At 49.6% G+C, this 18,494-nt stretch overlaps 1 protein-coding gene across 2 annotated transcripts in view; it reads left to right on the forward strand.

Moving 5' to 3' along the window:
- Positions 1–8,816: 8,816 nt before the first annotated feature.
- ALDH1L2 (aldehyde dehydrogenase 1 family member L2) overlaps positions 8,817–18,494 on the forward strand; it is a 116,014-nt gene continuing 106,336 nt past the window's right edge. Inside the window, exon 1 of one of the 2 annotated variants that reach the window (XM_073575129.1) lies at positions 8,817–8,993. In XM_073575129.1, the coding sequence (XP_073431230.1) occupies positions 8,946–8,993 (48 nt within the window). In that variant the 5' untranslated portion in view covers positions 8,817–8,945. The remainder of the gene's footprint in view (positions 8,994–18,494) is intronic. The other variant, XM_073575128.1, reaches the window with a different exon arrangement.

Below are 18,494 nucleotides of genomic sequence, written 5' to 3' on the forward strand. Positions count from 1 at the left end.
ATACGGTAGTTCATTGCCTCTTCTCGACTTGTGCCCATCTGTGCTCTGCATCTGGTCATCTGCTTTACATATCAATGACAGGAATGTCGGGTTTATATCCATCTTCTGACTCTCAATACTTACTGATTTGCCAATTAAAGGGCTGTTACCAGATTCTACCCTGAAAAGGGGGGTGACAGAACATACCATCAATAACAGCAATAAAATAAATCATATTATCTGCTGTACACCCTAACATAGAACCATCAAAGTAAAGTCTCCCGAGATCTCAATCTGCGCATGCACAGCCTCCAGCGACCATTTTCCAAAAACCCACCTCAAGGCACTGAAGGGGAAAGGGGACTCTCTCACCAGCACCGTCATCTAATGAGCGCCCCCAGGCACCTCAGCATCACCACACTCCTGCCGCCATCGGCTTCCTTAAGCAGCAACCTTACCTCCTGTGACCCGGGTCCGCTGACGCCCTACCCCGGTAAGCTCACTTCGAATTATAAGATGCAACCCCGTATTTGGAGGAAAAAAAGTGTGTTTCATAATCTGAAAAATACGGTGTTCTATTTTATATAACTATATCTACTGTATATATCTGTTCTATATATCTATTCTATCTCTCTAGTCTGAGGGTTTTGGCTGTGAATTTACTGTACACAGCAGATGAAATGTCGCTTTTCCTTTGAAATGCGTTCGTTAAAACCAGGCAGCACAAGCATGGTCCATATGTCATCCGTTTTTTCTCGCACCCATTTACTTGGATTGGTGAGCTTGATCGGATTCTCGCAATCGCAGCATGGTGCTATTTTTTACTCAGTCCAATTATAGTTGAAGAAAAACTCGCAGATCAGCACTGAATCATATAATAACATTGGTCAGGGTGCAATGCAATGTTTTCTCGCATTACACTCCTCTATATTACATGCCAGTGTGAGCGAGCCCTTAGGCAGACTTTTGCAATCATGTAGGCCGCAAGATGGCCGTCAAGTAATGCTTTATCACAGATTTGTGCAAGCCGATGCACTGGAGGTCTGGGGCTGCCTTTCATTTTGGCTATCCAGGTACATTGGGGGATGGAAGGCTGGCATCCCTCCCCTTTATTCATTTAAGGCTGAACGGCTAGGAATTTAGCTGTGGGAACCTTTGTAACACGTGGCCATGCCTGATGCCCTAAAACTCCTTCTTTTCTTATTTTCTCACATTTTCTTATCAGTTTTTTTCCTGAACATAGAAACCTTCCAGAATTGGACTAAGATGCCATGGGCCCACCAGTATCTTTGACTCTGGGGGGGCCAATGTTTAGTGACATGAAAATATGGTGTATTACCCTCAGTTGCAAATTTGCCTATACTTCAAAGCTATAAAAATACAATTGGTAGTCTGTACAATGACTGCAACAAAGCTTTGTAAGAAGTGAATCTACTGCTCATCTAGAGAGCTGAGGGCCCACTAGCCAGTCGGAGCCTGGAGCCTAACATACGAGGGAAGTTTATTAAAGATTTCCAATGACCCACTTCTATTTATCACAGGACGCTAAAACTGCACTTGTGTAATGATACAAGTCTCTACAGGTTACGTGCCAATTTGCAACTCAGAACTGATGATGACGGTCTTAATTTTACAAGTGCTGAAGTGGTGTGAGGTTTGATAATGGACCCAGTGGAATACTGAGCAGTCATCAAGTTCCTTTACTTGAAATGTCGCACACCAAAGAATACACTCGATGAGATAAAAGAGGTTTATTGTGATGATTCCCCATCATATGATGTAGTCAAGAACTGGCATTGTCAATTCAAATGTGGTCGGACTTTGGTGCAAACAGCTCCAATTCCAGGGTGACCCCACGCTGCAATTGAAGAACACACCATCCAGCAAGTGAAGGTCACCATTTTGGAAAATCGCTGCGTAACCATTCGACCACCTAGCCCAAAATGTCAAGATTAGTTTGGGGTCCATGGAAAAAATCATCCAAGACCATCTTCACACGCATAAGGTATCCACTCGCTGGGCTCGCCGGCTGCTCACACCGTTCCAGAAGCAGGAACGAGTTGAATGCTCTCAGGCTCAATTGACGATATGCCATGGAAACCAGGAGGACTTTTTCAACAGACTGATCACACAGGATGAAAGTTGGGTCCATTACTATGATCTTAAGGGCTCATACTCACTTGCGAGAGACTCGCACGATTCTCATGCGAGTCTCTCGCATGAAAACATGGCACTGCCGCCGGCACTGCGACTGGAGGGTGCGGCTACATAGAAATGCATGTAGCCGCACACTCCAGTCCGAGTGCCGGCAGCAGTGCCAGGTTTTCATGCGAGAGGCTCGCATGAGAATCGTACAAGTCTCTTTCAAGTGAGGATGAGCCCTAAGACTAAAGTACAGTCGATGCAATGGAAGTATCATGACTCACTGCTTCCAAAGTCGTCATGTGCTCAACCCTCGGCAGGTAAGGTCATGCTCACAGTATTTTGGGACAAGCACGGAGTAGTATTGATGGATTTCCTAGAAAAGGGTACCATGTTCACTGGAGCAAACTTTGCTTCATTGCTGCAGCAATTGTGGGAGGCCATCAAAACCAAGAGATGTGGCATGCTCACCAAAGATGTCCACCTTCTGCAAGACAATGCACCAGTTCAAAACTCACATGTTGCCCAAATGGAAGCATGCTCCTGTAGCTTTGAAATTCTACCGCATCCCCCTTATTCACCTGACCTCGCACCATTGGACTTCCACCTCTTTCCAACAATTAAGTTGTTTTTGAAGACCAAGCATTTTCCAGATGATGAGACTCTGATTTCCAAAGTCACAACATGGCTTTTGGAGCAACCTCTCGACTTCTACAATCAAGGTGTTTACAGTTACTTAAAGAGATGGGAGAAATGTCTGTCTCTAGGTGGCACCTATGTAGAGAAGGACTAATATCTGAGCCAAGTTTCATTGCTCTCAGTCCACAGGAAGTGGGTCAGGCGAAATTTTTAATGAACGCCCCTCGTAAGTCAGCCATTCTCACAGTGTGACAGTGTAAGGAGGAACTGTCAAGGTTGCGTCCCATGTTGTCCAAGGGGAAGGAATAGGGGACTGGACAAACCCCATGACCGGGAAGGAGGGGGTGTGTTAAGAGGGAGGAGAGAGCAGAAAGCGCGCAAAGCAGCCGGCAGTTTCCCGCCGTCAGGGAGAGTGCAGGGCAGGGAGAAACATGTTCTCCGCTCTGAGCAGCAGCACTGCGATGTACTGTGGCCGAGATCTCCTGGGCGCTGCAGCGGGACAGTGAGAGTGGGAAGCACCATGCGCCCGGCTAAGCATAAGATCGCGCGCGTGCAGGGAAGTGTGGGCCGGCTACAGGACATTGAAGTGGTTGCAGGATTTGGGAATGTTTAGCTTGCAGAAGAGAAGACTGAGAGGAGACTTAAAAGCTGTCTACAAATATCTCAAGGGCTGTCACATTGTAGAAGAATCATCTTTATTCTCATTTGCACAAGGAAAGACTAGAAGCAATGGGATGAAACTGAATGGGAGGAGACACAGATTAGATATTAGAAAAAACTTTTTGACAGAGTGATCAATGAGTGGAACAGGCTGCCACGAGAGGTGGTGAGTTCTACTTCCATGGAAGTCTTCAAGCAGAGGCTGGACAGACATCTGTCTGGGACAATTTAGCGAATCCTGCTTTGAGCAGGGAGTTGGACCAGATTGCCCAGGAGGTCCCTTCCAACGCTACCATTCTATGATTCTATGATTCTAAGTGCGGTTTCCATTGCTGGCTAGTGTGGCACCCCTGAGGCTCAGTTGCCACAGAGGTACTGCACCTTCTCCTAAGGTGTGGTGCCCCACCATCCAGGTAAGTTGGAGGCTCCTGACCACGCTCCAACACTCGCACCCCACACAATAGAGTAGTTCAGCAAAACCACATTGCGGTTCCTCGCCTAGAGAGAGGCTAAGGACCTTTGGTGGTTCCCTGCTTGGAACACTAAACGTGCTGGGAGGTGGGTGGAGTTGAGAACACATAAAAGAGCGGGATGGTTTAGGATTACAGGTCAGTCAGTAGGTCAGTCATGGAGAGAGGAAGCCACTCGGAGAGGAGTGGGGATCCCAGGAAGAGGGATGGAGGAAGGAGTGCTGCAGCTGCCTCAGTGATCTGAGCCAGCTGGCACGGGAAAGGAAAGAAGGAGAAAGACATTGAACTGAAGCCTGAGCTTCCATAGGAGAGAAAGACAAGTACGGAACATAGGAGTGAAAGGGAACATAGAGGACGTGGGTTAGAGGAAGAACCCTGCCTAGAAGTTCTAAGCGCAAGGCCGGGGCCCGGTCCCCGAGGTTGTATGGACACTATTGGTTCTGCAGCAGACATCGTTGGAGTAGTGGGCTGTAAATGCACTACTCCCATCTAAGACTTGAGGGCACAACAGCAATACAGATAGAGAGCCGGGACTTAGGAGTAGAGAGTCCCCAAAGCAGGCTACAGCTGTCTGCCGTGTAAGTAGAGTTCTTGGGAACATCTGTCAGGAGGAACTCCAGTGTAACTCAGTACTAGGAGATCTTCACACTTAATGGCGCTATAGAGGAGACGTTCAGAAAAGGCACATAAGTTGGCGGAGTGTGGAAGGAAGCATTCCATCTTGCCTGGAGGTTGACTGAGTCCCTGACCCGGAGGAGATGGCACAGAAGCGGGCACTACAGACTGTGAGTAAAGCTTTGGAACTACATGCCCTGGTGTCCTCCATTCCTTCCTGCGTCCGTGCGCCTGGCACTGCTACATCCCCTGCGCCAAACACTACACCATCTAAGTATCTCCACATCTACACTGCCCTGGGAGGGGTATAACATCGTTGCTGCACCATACCATCTGTCCCAGAGGATCTGTCTGCAGCGTCGGCTTAACACCTCCCTTGCCGAACACCACAGGTGGCGTCACGAACTATTCATCTAACTACATTCCACCATTCACAACATCCCCCATTAATTGGGCGCCCAGGGCCACGGTCCGGGTCACCACTGCTGTGACACGTCCCACTGATACCGGCCCGGTACCGAGTACCCCACCGCCCTGGGAGGGCGACCCAACTTGGCGTCACGAACAGGATGACGAGACCCGATGCCATCGGGTTATGTGTGCCTAGGATTTGTTGGACTTAAAACTTTTGAGAATGTGCAGAAGACCCAATTTAATAGACTGTGAAATGAACATTAAAAATGGCCGTTGGCGTGGAGAAGAAGGGCGTGATGAGATGGGAGGTCCTAGGAAAAGACCGCGATCAGTCTTGGGCCTCCCCTGCCTGATATACTATGTGACAGCAACATGGCCCACCCCCCGAGGGGTTCGTATACTGGCTTGGTATGGAGGCGCTGGAAGAAGACGCTGCCCCAAGAAGGAGGGGCAGAAGCCAGTGGCGGGAAAGGGGCCGAGAGAGGAGGGAGAAGAACGTCAGAACTCCATCTTGGAGAGAGACGGGAGGAGGCCTGCGGAGCACGGGGAAGGGGATCTCCCTGGCGCCATGGCTGAAGGCTCCGACCCAGTAGCTGACGTGAACCGCCAGCAGCTGGAGGACGAAATTGCCCAGCTGACGCGCAGCTTGCAACTGCAGCAGGAGGCCTTGTGGAGGCTGAGCTGGCAGCACGCCCGGGAGGGGCCTACACCGGCGGTAACCGCCGCTGCTGCACTGGAGCTTCCCCAGGCAGAATCCGTGGAGCCTGCCGCGCCATCACACCGGCAGCATCCGAAGCCCCCTTGCTGCCGCCACAGGAAGACCTGTATGAGGCCCCGGAAGCCGGAGCAGAGGAAGAAGAGCTCCCGCCTGGACCTGACGTGGCTGCGCAGGTCCCACCAGAGGCCCCCGCGGACCCGGAGCCACCACCCGCTGCCACCGGCCCGCTTCTACCGGCACCGGAGCAGAGACCGCACCGCCGGGAGGCACCAGGTATATAACACGGCCCTCCTAATGGGTTGCCCCCCGAATTCACGTTGTCAGAGGCTGGCTTGCGGGAACATGAAATGGGGAAATTGGAAGAGTCAGCTGGGGGCACTAGACTGTCAGAAATGGGGAGGTGGAAGAGGTCCCTACTGAGAAGGGTACGGCTGGAACAGGCGCGCACGATTCGGCATCTTCAGGGATTGGAGGAGTCTAGGTCGCTGTGGGATAGTGACCTCGGGATCCCTTGGCTGCCGAGTCCCCATGTAGTCGCCTATCAGCACCAACAAGCTGCAGCATCCCTCGGTGCTAGGCCACGCACCAGAACACCGGAGCTAGCAAGCAACCAGCAACAGGATGAAGACAACCAAAGTATCACATCTGGTAGCAGTTCCCAATCACCAGCTTCCAGAACCCCAGGAGGGGACCATCACTAGTAACCTACAACTAACTCTCGTTACCTAGGAGGGTTTTTCCAGTGTTGCCCTGTTTTGTTGGCAGCCTTCCCACTGAACTAAGGCGATCATGAACGCTGAATGGTCCAGAACTGTGTTTGTAAATAGATTGCACCTGTTTAGGTGCCCTCTCTTGGTTTTACATAGGACACTTTGCGAAGATAATGTCTACCTCATTTGGAGCATGACTCCAATCAAAGGACACTGCAAGAGATGAAGGCTGGGAATGGTGTCCAGCACTTTCAAGAATTGTTGAAAAGTTTTAATGTGAAGTATTTGATAATGATGTGTCTTATGAGAGTAAATGGCTTTTATATAGAATTAAGAATATTTTGATAAAGAGATAAGAGATTTGGATAGAGAGATTTGAATAAAGAATTGAAAATGTAGATGATGCACCACTGTTGTCATTCAGAGTTAAGAGAAGGTAGAAAATGTGCACTAAAGAAAAAAAGAGAAATGCGTTGATGAAGAATACTGAAGTGGTAGTGAGTAACAGATAATAGCACTTTGAATTGAGTATTGTATGGAAAATTGCACTTTTGACTTAGGATTTTAGATAGTAATTAAGAATTGTTTGCAACGTTCAAGAATGAGTGCCTCTCACATTGGGAAGTTTAGTATAAGAAATGTTTATTCAGCATTGCAAAAATTTGTATGTTCCTGTGTTGTCAACTTTGTTTACCTTGCAGCCCGCGGACGTGCTGTGTTTAACGGGGGGGTATGTGGCGCCCCTGAGGCTCAGTCGCCACAGAGGTACTGCACCTTCTCCTAAGGTATTGTGCCCCACCATCCAGGTAAGTTGGAGGCTCCTGACCACGCTCCAACACTCGCACCCCACACAATAGAGTAGTTCAGCAAAACCACATTGCGGTTCCTTGCCTAGAGAGAGGCAGAGCACCTTTGGTGGTTCCCTGCTTGGAACACTAAACGTGCTGGGAGGTGGGTGGAGTTGAGAACACATAAAAGAGCAGGATGGTTTAGGATTACAGGTCAGTCAGTAGGTCAGTCATGGAGAGAGAAAGCCACTCGGAGAGGAGTGGGGATCCCAGGAAGAGGGATGGAGGAAGGAGTGCTGCAGCTGCCTCAGTGATCTGAGCCAGCTGGCACAGGAAAGGAGAAAGACATTGAACTGAAGCCTGAGCTTCCATAGGAGAGAACGACAAGTACGGAACGTAGGAGTGAAAGGGAACACAGAGGACGTGGGTTAGAGGAAGAACCCTGCCTAGAAGTTCTAAGCGCAAGGCCGGGGCCCGGTCCCCGAGGTTGTATGGACACTAATGGTTCTGCCGCAGACACCAGTGGAGTAGTGGGCTGTAAATGCACTACTCCCATCTAAGATCTAAGACTTGAGGGCACAACAGCAAAACGGATAGCGAGCCGGGACTTAGGAGTAGAGAGTCCCCGAAGCAGGCTACAGCTGTGTGCCATGCAAGTAGAGTTCTTGGGAACATCTGTCAGGAGGAACTCCAGTGTAACTCAGTACTAGGAGATCTTCACACTTAAAGGCGCTATAGAGGAGACGTTCAGAAAAGGCACATAAGTTGGCGGAGTGTGGAAGGGAGCTTTCCATCTTGCCTGGAGGTTGACTGAGTCCCTGACCCGGAGGACACGGCACAGAAGCGGGCACTACAGACTGTGAGTAAAGCTTTGGAACTACATGCCCTGGTGTCCTCCATTCCTTCCTGCGTCCGTCCGCCTGGCACTGCTACATCCCCTGCGCCAAACACTAGTAGTCTACTACCCTGGTCGGACTATGAACTTCAGACCTCACCAGGAGCTACAATAAGTTTTGCTTGAAACTCAGACTGTCGCCCTCATTTTGCTTATTTCATTTAACTCTTGTTGTTCCAATAACTCTTTGCCACTTAACTCCCTGCGAGATTACTTTAACCCTTTACTGTTAAAAGAATAACTAGTATAGGTATACCATACTGCTCTGCAATCCCTGCGTACTACATCTCAGCGCCTTACAACAGAACAACCAGTTTTTTATTTTTCTGCTGAACTAGAAAATAATTCACATCGCAAGTGTGAACTCAGTCTTATATCAGGGCACTAGTCATACATTGCTAATATCCTCCCACTTCTGGGACTGTACTGCACATTTTGCACCCAGGACCTGCATAACCTACAACCCTTTAAGTCCGGTAATAACTGGCAGCACACGGCACATCAAGCAGTGTAAATGTACACTGTAGTGCGAGCTGCAGCGACCCCCGGGCCGGTACGTGATACCGAGTCTGCCCATAGCAAGCACCGTACACGCCTCCATAGAGGTTGCATCAGAAACTCCACAGCATCGGCCAAGCAGCTCGAGCTCTCGGCTGTGGGCGTGACCTGCATGACAGGTAGGCGTGCCCTGAATGACAGAGGGGCGTGGCCTGACGACAAGCAGAAGCATAGCTGCGGTAAGCTGGGTTCCACGTCAGCTGTTATGATGGACAGGAAAGAGGGCGGTGCTTCATTGCTGGATTTGGCTCTTGTTGTCTGCAAGGTCTCCAGTCAGCCAGGGCTCAGGGCTGTGCTTGGTGACTGCTTCTTCTCAGCTGCTGCTGTCTAGGTGGCATTGGGTGACCACTTCTAAAAATGCTGTGGACTGCCAATCAGTTCTTCAGGAAGTTCTCCACCGCAACAGTGAGTAACCTGGCACTGAACTGGCATGATTCTCCAGCTGGCACTCACTGGAGTGTATGGAATCCCATCTGCCATGTGGCAATGATTGAAACACTCTGAGGGTCTACTAGAATGGATCTAAGCTAGGACTACATGCCATGACATACAGCTAGTCATATAGCTAGATATGCACAGACATATAGATCATCCATTTCTAGGGACAAATACATACATGGAGATATGTCTATACATATATAGATAGATCTGTCCTGCTTCTATCTAGCTTCACATACATGCACATAGACATATAGAAAGAGATCCATTTAGTATATGGACAAACAAACATGGATATAGATCTGTCCTGTATCTGTCTATCAATCATCTATCTAATTATCCCATATCTATCTATCTATCTATCTATCTATCTATCTATCTATCTATCTATTCACCTATCGGCACATACATACATATATACTAGCATGGCCCACATAATACAATGACCAGCCCCCGGCATTGGAGGGGCCCGCCTCTCTGATGTGACTGCTGCATATGTTGTTTGCAGACAGCAATGCATGTTGTTGTATGTATTTGGGTCGCCCTCCCAGGGCAGCGGGGTACTCAGTACCGGGCCGGTGTCAGGGGGATGTGTCACAGCAGCGGTGACCCTGACCGTGGCCCTGGGCGCCCAAGTCAATGACGGCATATGTAGTTAATGGTGAATAGTTCGTGACGCCACCTGTGGTGTTCGGCAAGGGAGGTGTTAAGCCGACGCTGCAGACGATCTGAGCCTCAGGGGCGCCGCATATGAATGCAATCTAGAAATATACAGTACAATGTTTCTCATTCACAAGCTCAAAGAGCTGGCTGCTCCATTTACAGCAGTGTTACTCTGTTATGTTTTCATCGAAAAGGTAGTTAAAAAATTGAGTTATCCGCCTCACTGATGTCCATAGAATTTTACTAATGTCAAATGTTATGTGGGGACATAAAGAAGTGTAAGGCACATGAGGAAATGTTTCTTTGGCTCTCTATAATGTCAGATCTAGCTAAACTATATGCTGAATAGAAAGGAAAATGAGCTTGGGTTTATTTTCTGACATTGTAGTTATCATATGGTAAGTAGCCAATCACTGACCTCCGCTGTGATGCCTGCATGTATGGTATAAGTGCAGTGATTGGCTGCAGCATTCATGTATACTTTGTTGCCCAGTTATCATTGCAGGTCAGCAAACAAAAATCTGAGTAAAAGGATTTACCAGGTAAGTATAAGTTCTTTTTTTTTTATTTAGCTCATTGCCTGATATATCTAATATTCTGGTCCATCCCATTACTATTGTAAAAATCATAAATAAGGTGAAATAGAAGAATTTAAAAAATATTTGCAAGACCCTGGCCATCGGCCTCATTGGTAGTCATTAGTGTTGAGCATTCCGATACCGCAAGTATCGGGTATCGGCCGATACTTGCTGTATCGGAATTCCGATACCGACTTCCGATATTTTTTCAATATCGGAATTCGGCATCGGAATCGGAAGTTCAAAGTTGATTGACGGCCTGACGTCATCATGATGCGCGGTGTGTGCGCATCATGATGCACCGTCATTTCGGGCCTTCCGGGGGTCTCTGCCGACCTGCCGGGGGGCTGTGCCGGCCTGCCGGGGGGCTGTGTGGACTGCCCGGGGTCTGTACCGGCCTGCCGGGGGGCTGTGCCGGCCTGCCGGTGGTCTGTGCACCCTGTGGGGGTCTGTACCGGCCTGCCGGGGGGCTGTGCCGGCCTGCCGGTGGTCTGTGCACCCTGTGGGGGTCTGTACCGGCCTGCCGGGGGGCTGTGCCGGCCTGCCGGGGGGCTGTGCACCCTGTGGGGGTCTGTACCGGCCTGCCGGGGGGCTGTGCCGGCCTGCCGGGGGGCTGTGCTGATGTCCGGGGGTCTGTGCAAGCATCGTCCGATGGGACTACAAGTCCCATCGGGCGATGCCTGCTACCATGACAGTGATTGACACATTAGCCAATGATGGGACAGTAGTAGTCCCATCATCCGGCTAATGTGTTAAATGTTAAAAAAAAAAAAAAAAAAAAATACTACATACATACTACATGCTACATACATACTACATACATACTACATACATACTACATACATGCTACATACATACTACATGCATGCTACATACATACTACATGCTACATACATACTACATGCTACATACATACTACATGCTACATACATACTACATATATACTACATACATACTACATATATACTACATACATACTACATACATGCTACATACATACTGCATGCTACATACATACTACATACATACTACATACATACTACATGCATGCTACATACATACTACATGCATGCTACATACATACTACATGCATGCTACATGCATGCTACATACATACCACATACATACTACATACATACTACATACTACATATATACTACATGCATGCTACATACATACTACATGCTACATACATACCACATACATACTACATACATGCTACATACTACATGCATGCTACATACATACTACATGCATGCTACATACATACTACATGCATGCTACATACATACTACATGCCACATACATACTACATACATACTACATGCTACATACATACTACATATATACTACATGCATGCTACATACATACTACATGCTACATACATACCACATACATACTACATACATGCTACATACACTCACTGGCCACTTTATTAGGTACACCTGTCCAACTGTGTGTTAAGACTTAATTTCTAATCAGCCAATCACATGGCGGCAACTCAGTGCATTTAGGCATGTAGACATGGTCAAGACAATCTCCTGCAGTTCAAACCGAGCATCAGTATGGGGAAGAAAGGTGATTTGAGTGCCTTTGAACGTGGCATGATTGTTGGTGCCAGAAGGGCTGGTCTGAGTATTTCAGAAACTGCTGATCTACTGGGATTTTCACGCACAACCATCTCTAGGGTTTACAGAGAATGGTCCGAAAAAGAAAAAAAATCCAGTGAGCGGCAGTTCTGTGGCCGGAAATGCCTTGTTGATGCCAGAGGTCAGAGGAGAATGGGCAGACTGGTTCGAGATGATAGAAAGGCAACAGTGACTCAAATTGCCACCCGTTACAACCAAGGTAGGCAGAAGAGCATCTCTGAACGCACAGTGCGTCGAACTTTGAGGCAGATGGGCTACAGCAGCAGAAGACCACACCGGGTACCACTCCTCTCAGCTAAGAACAGGAAACTGAGGCTACAATTTGCACAAGCTCATCGAAATTGGACAGTAGAAGATTGGAAAAACGTTGCCTGGTCTGATGAGTCTCGATTTCTGCTGCGACATTCGGATGGTAGGGTCAGAATTTGGCGTAAACAACATGAAAGCATGGATCCATCCTGCCTTGTATCAACGGTTCAGGCTGGTGGTGGTGGTGTCATGGTGTGGGGAATTTTTTCTTGGCACTCTTTGGGCCCCTTGGTACCAATTGAGCATCGTTGCAATGCCACAGCCTACCTGAGTATTGTTGCTGACCATGTCCATCCCTTTATGACCACAATGTACCCAACATCTGATGGCTACTTTCAGCAGGATAATGCGCCATGTCATAAAGCTCGAATCATCTCAGATTGGTTTCTTGAACATGACAATGAGTTCACTGTACTCAAATGGCCTCCTCAGTCACCAGATCTCAATCCAATAGAGCATCTTTGGGATGTGGTGGAACGGGAGATTCGCATCAGGGATGTGCAGCCGACAAATCTGCGCCAACTGTGTGATGCCATCATGTCAATATGGTCCAAAATCTCTGAGGAATGCTTCCAGCACCTTGTTGAATCTCTGCCACGAAGAATTGAGGCAGTTCTGAAGGCAAAAGGGGGTCCAACCCGTTACTAGCATGGTGTACCTAATAAAGTGGCTAGTGAGTGTACATACTACATGCTACATACATACTACATATATACTACATGCATGCTACATACATACTGCATGCTACATGCATGCTACATACATACTACATACATACTACATGCTACATACATACCACATATATACTACATACATACTACATACAATACATTCATACAATACATACATAGACATACAGTACATATAACATAGAGTAACATACTTACCAATACTTGTCACATTGTTCCCCGAAGCCATTGTCGTCTACGGAATAAATATTAACATAACAAACCACAAAAATACTCACCCACGATCCGAAGCAGTCCACGAGTGTGTCCCACGACGATCTTGGGTAGAGAACTGCAGCATCAGCTGTTGCTGCCGTTCTCTACGGGCTGCAGGAATCCAATGACGGAAGGTAGGTATCCTTCCGCACTGTATTCCTCCGCCACTTAAAAAAAAAAAAGTCCCTAGTCTCACTTTATGCCATTGCTGCGTGGGAAATTACATAGTACATAGTATATATGTAGTATGTATGTAGCATGTAGTATGTAGCATGCATGTAGTATGTATGTAGCATGCATGTAGTATGTATGTAGTATGTATGTAGCATGTAGTATGTATGTAGCATGCATGTAGTATGTATGTAGCATGCATGTAGTATGTATATGGTATGTATGTAGCATGTAGTATGTATGTAGCATGCATGTAGTATATATGTGTTATGTATGTGGTATGTATGTAGCATGCATGTAGCATGCATGTAGTATGTATGTAGTATGTATGTAGTATATATGTAGTATGTATGTAGCATGTAGTATGTATGTAGCATGCATGTAGTATATATGTAGTATGTATGTTGCATGTAGTATTTATGTAGTATGAATGTAGCATGTATGTAGTATGCATGTTGTATGTATGTAGCATGCATGTAGTATGTATGTAGTATATATGTGGTATGTATGTAGCATGCAGTATGTATGTAGCATGCATGTAGTATACATGTAGTATGTATGTTGCATGTAGTATTTATGTAGTATGAATGTAGCATGTATGTAGTATGTAGTATGCATGTTGTATGTATGTAGCATGCATGTAGTATGTATGTAGTATATATGTGGTATGTATGTAGCATGCAGTATGTATGTAGCATGCATGTAGTATACATGTAGTATGTATGTTGCATGTAGTATTTATGTAGTATGAATGTAGCATGTATGTAGTATGTAGTATGCATGTTGTATGTATGTAGCATGTAATTTTTTTTTTTTTTTTTTTTACATTTAACACATTAGCCGGATGATGGGACTACTACTGTCCCATCATTGGCTAATGTGTCAATCACTGTCATGGTAGCAGGCATCGCCCGATGGGACTTGTAGTCCCATCGGACGATGCCTGCACAGACCCCCGGAGCCTGCACAGCCCCCCGGCAGGCCGGCACAGCCCCCCGGCAGGCCGGCACAGCCCCCCGGAGCCTGCACAGCCCCCCGGCAGGCCGGCACAGCCCACCGGAGTCTGCACAGACCACCGGCAGGCCGGCACAGACCACCGGAGCCTGCACAGCCCCCCGGCAGGCCGGCACAGCCCCCCCGGCAGGCCGGCACAGCCCACCGGAGCCTGCACAGACCACCGGCAGGCCGGCACAGCCCCCCGGCAGGCCGGCACAGACCACCGGAGCCTGCACAGACCCCCTGGCAGGCCGGCACAGCCCCCCGAAAGGCCCGTACAGACCCCAGAGAGGCTGTACAAGGGCAGGAAAGGGTTTTTCTTATTCCGATACCGGAAGTCCCATAGACTTGAATGGGACTTCCGGTATCGGAATCGGCGATACCGATACTTTTTTTAAAGATCGGCCGATACCATCCGATACGATACTTTGAAGTATCGGACTGTATCGCTCAACTCTAGTAGTCATAGAATCATAGAATGGTAGAGTTGGAAGGGACCTCCTGGGCGATCTCGTCCAACCCCCTGCTCAAAGCAGGATTCGCTAAATCATCATTAGTCCATGGCCACCGGACTAAAGCCAAAGCGAACTTTCGCCTACCTTTTGGTATCCCCATTGCTTCTCCTGTTTAATAGGTGAATAATTAATTGATAGGTGTGACGTCATGCGTGCCTGATCCTACAGAGGGATCCCCTGGTACTCTGGTGAGGCTATCCAACCCTGAATATGCGGGCAAAGCTCACACGACCAATTCAACAATTGTAGTGTAACGTTAAATGTGTATACATGCATGTAATGTAGTGTGAGTGTATTGCTATACTCACCCACCACCGCTCTCTCCAGGATCCAGCGCTGTTCTTCTCTTCAAAGTGACATCACTGCTCAGCAGACTCTCAGGCTATGTGCCCACGTTGCGTTTTTCAAGCAGTTTTTTCCTGAGCAGAAACGCATACCTTTGCCAGGAAAAACGCATGCGGTTTTTGACGCGATTTTGACGCATTTTTCATGCGTTTTTGCATGTGTTTTTTTAAGCCCAAATAAAGTTGTTTTTAAAAAAAATAAATAAAAAAAAGGCTATTATGAAATCATTTCCTTTTCCATCCCCTTTTCTCCATTTTGTTTTCTGGCTGTTTTCAAAATGCCTCATGTGCAGAAGCAGCGAAGAAAACTTGCAGATTTTGCTGCTGACTTTATTACTGAATCTGCTACTGCCCCCATACTGATGCCAGCCACTGCCGCCATACTGCTGCCAGCCACTGCCCCCATACTGATGCCAGCCACTGCCCCCATACTGATGCCAGCCACTGCCGCCATACTGCTGCAAGCTAGTGCGCCCATACTGCTGCCAGCCAGTGCTGCCATACTGCTGCCAGCCACTGCCCCCATACTGATGCCAGCCACTGCCGCCATACTGCTGCAACTAGTGCGCCCATACTGCTGCCAGCCAGTGCTGCCATACTGCTGCCAGCCACTGCCCCATACTGCTGCAAGCTAGTGCGCCCATACTGCTGCCAGCCAGTGCTGCCATACTGCTGCAAGTCACTGCCCCCATACTGATGCCAGCCACTGCCCCCATACTGATGCCAGCCACTGCCGCCATACTGCTGCAAGCTAGTGCGCCCATACTGCTGCCAGCCCTTGCTGCCATACTGCTGCCAGCCACTGCCCCATACTGCTGCAAGCTAGTGCCCCCATACTGCTGCCAGCCAGTACCCCCATACTGCTGCCAGCCAGTGCCGCTATACTGCTGCAAGCTATTGCCCCCATACTGCTGCCAGCCAGTGCCCCCATACTGCTGCCAGCCAGTGCCCCCATACTGCTGCCAGCCAGTGCTGCTATACTGCTGCAAGCTATTGCCCCCATACTGCTGCCAGCCATTGCCCCCATACTGCTGCCAGCCAGTGCCGCTATACTGCTGCAAGCTAGTGCCCCCATACTGCTGCCAGCCAGTGCCCCCATACTGCTGCAAGTCACTGCCCCCATACTGATGCCAGCCACTGCCCCCATACTGATGCCAGCCACTGCCACCATACTGCTGCAAGCTAGTGCGCCCATACTGCTGCCAGCCAGTGCTGCCATACTGCTGCCATACTGCTGCCAGCCACTGCCCCATACTGCTGACAGCCAGTGCCCCCATACTGCTGCCAGCCAGTGCCGCTATACTGCTGCAAGCTAGTGCCCCCATACTGCTGCCAGCCAGTGCCCCCATACTGCTGCCAGCCAGTGCCGCTATACTGCTGCAAGCTAGTGCCCCCATACTGCTGCCAGCCACTGCCCCCATACTGCTGCCAGCCACTCCCCCCATACTGATGCAAGTTAGTGCCCCATACTGCTGCCAGCCACTCCCCCCATACTGATGCCAGCCACTGCCGCCATACTGCTGCCAGGTAGTGCACCCATACTGCTGCCAGCCCTTGCTGCCATACTGCTGCCAGCCACTGCCCCATACTGCTGCAAGCTAGTGCCCCCATACTGCTGCCAGCCAGTACCCCCATACTGCTGCCAGCCAGTGCCGCTATACTGCTGCAAGCTATTGCCCCCATACTGCTGCCAGCCAGTGCCCCCATACTGCTGCCAGCCAGTGCCCCCATACTGCTGCCAGCCAGTGCTGCTATACTGCTGCAAGCTATTGCCCCCATACTGCTGCCAGCCAGTGCCCCCATACTGCTGCCAGCCAGTGCCGCTATACTGCTGCAAGCTAGTGCCCCCATACTGCTGCCAGCCAGTGCCCCCATACTGCTACAAGTCACTGCCCCCATACTGATGCCAGCCACTGCCCCCATACTGATGCCAGCCACTGCCACCATACTGCTGCAAGCTAGTGCGCCCATACTGCTGCCAGCCAGTGCTGCCATACTGCTGCCAGCCACTGCCCCATACTGCTGACAGCCAGTGCCCCCATACTGCTGCCAGCCAGTGCCCCCATACTGCTGCCAGCCAGTGCCGCTATACTGCTGCAAGCTAGTGCCCCCATACTGCTGCCAGCCAGTGCCCCCATACTGCTGCCAGCCAGTGCCGCTATACTGCTGCAAGCTAGTGCCCCCATACTGCTGCCAGCCACTGCCCCCATACTGCTGCCAGCCACTCCCCCCATACTGATGCAAGTTAGTGCCCCATACTGCTGCCAGCCACTCCCCCCATACTGATGCCAGCCACTGCCGCCATACTGCTGCCAGGTAGTGCACCCATACTGCTCCCAGCCACTGCCCCCATACTTCTGCAAGCTAGTGCCCCCATACTGCTGCCAGCCAGTGCCGCCATACTGCTGCAAGCTACTGCCCCTATACTGCTGCCAGCCACTGCCCCCATACTGATACCAGCCACTGCCGCCATACTGCTGCAAGCTAGTGCGCCCATACTGCTGCCAGCCAGTGACGCCATACTGCTGCCAGCCAGTGCCGCCATACTGCTGCAAGCTAGTGCCCCCATACTGCTGCCAGCCACTACCCCCAAACTGATGCCAGCCACTGCCGCCATACTGCTGGAAGCTCGTGCGCCCATACTGCTGCCAGCCACTGCCCCCATACTGCTGCAAGCTAGTGCCCCCATACTGCTGCCAGCCAGTGCCGCCATACTGCTGCAAGCTAGTGCCCCCATAATGCTGCCAGCGAGTGCCCCCATACTACTGCCAGCCAATTCTTCGAGATGGCAGAACGTTCCCAGCCCCAAGACCTTTGCCGGGTTCCACACATCCAGTGCCCTTTGTGATGGTATTGGATGAGGCGTTTCCCTTAAAGACCAACCTGCTGCGCCCATACCCACGAAGGGCACTGTATGACCGGTGGAGGGTTTTTAATTATCGGCCGAGTCGTGCACGCAGATATGTGTAGCCAGTGGCGGATCTTTCACACAGCCATCCAGTTGGATACGCAGACCGCTGACACAGTAATTAAGGTATGCTGGGTACTCCACAACTACGCTCGAGAATATGGCACTGACGTAGATGAGGAGTCACAGCAGTTGGAATTAAATGCTGTTGAAAATTTTGGTCAAGGAAGGGTATCCTACTCGGGTGTGCGTGTGCGAGAGACCTTCACTGACTACTTCATGAGTCCTGAAGGTGCCGTGCACTGGCAATACTCCTGTGCCGGTGTAGAGCAGCCAGGACAGCAGAGAAGATCTGAAGACTAACTACAAGCAAGCAAGGTCCGTTGTTCT

Source organism: Dendrobates tinctorius, unplaced genomic scaffold (genome assembly GCF_039654945.1).
Source record: "Dendrobates tinctorius isolate UK_male_01 unplaced genomic scaffold, ASM3965494v1 ptg000043l, whole genome shotgun sequence".
Lineage (NCBI taxonomy): Eukaryota > Metazoa > Chordata > Amphibia > Anura > Dendrobatidae > Dendrobates > Dendrobates tinctorius.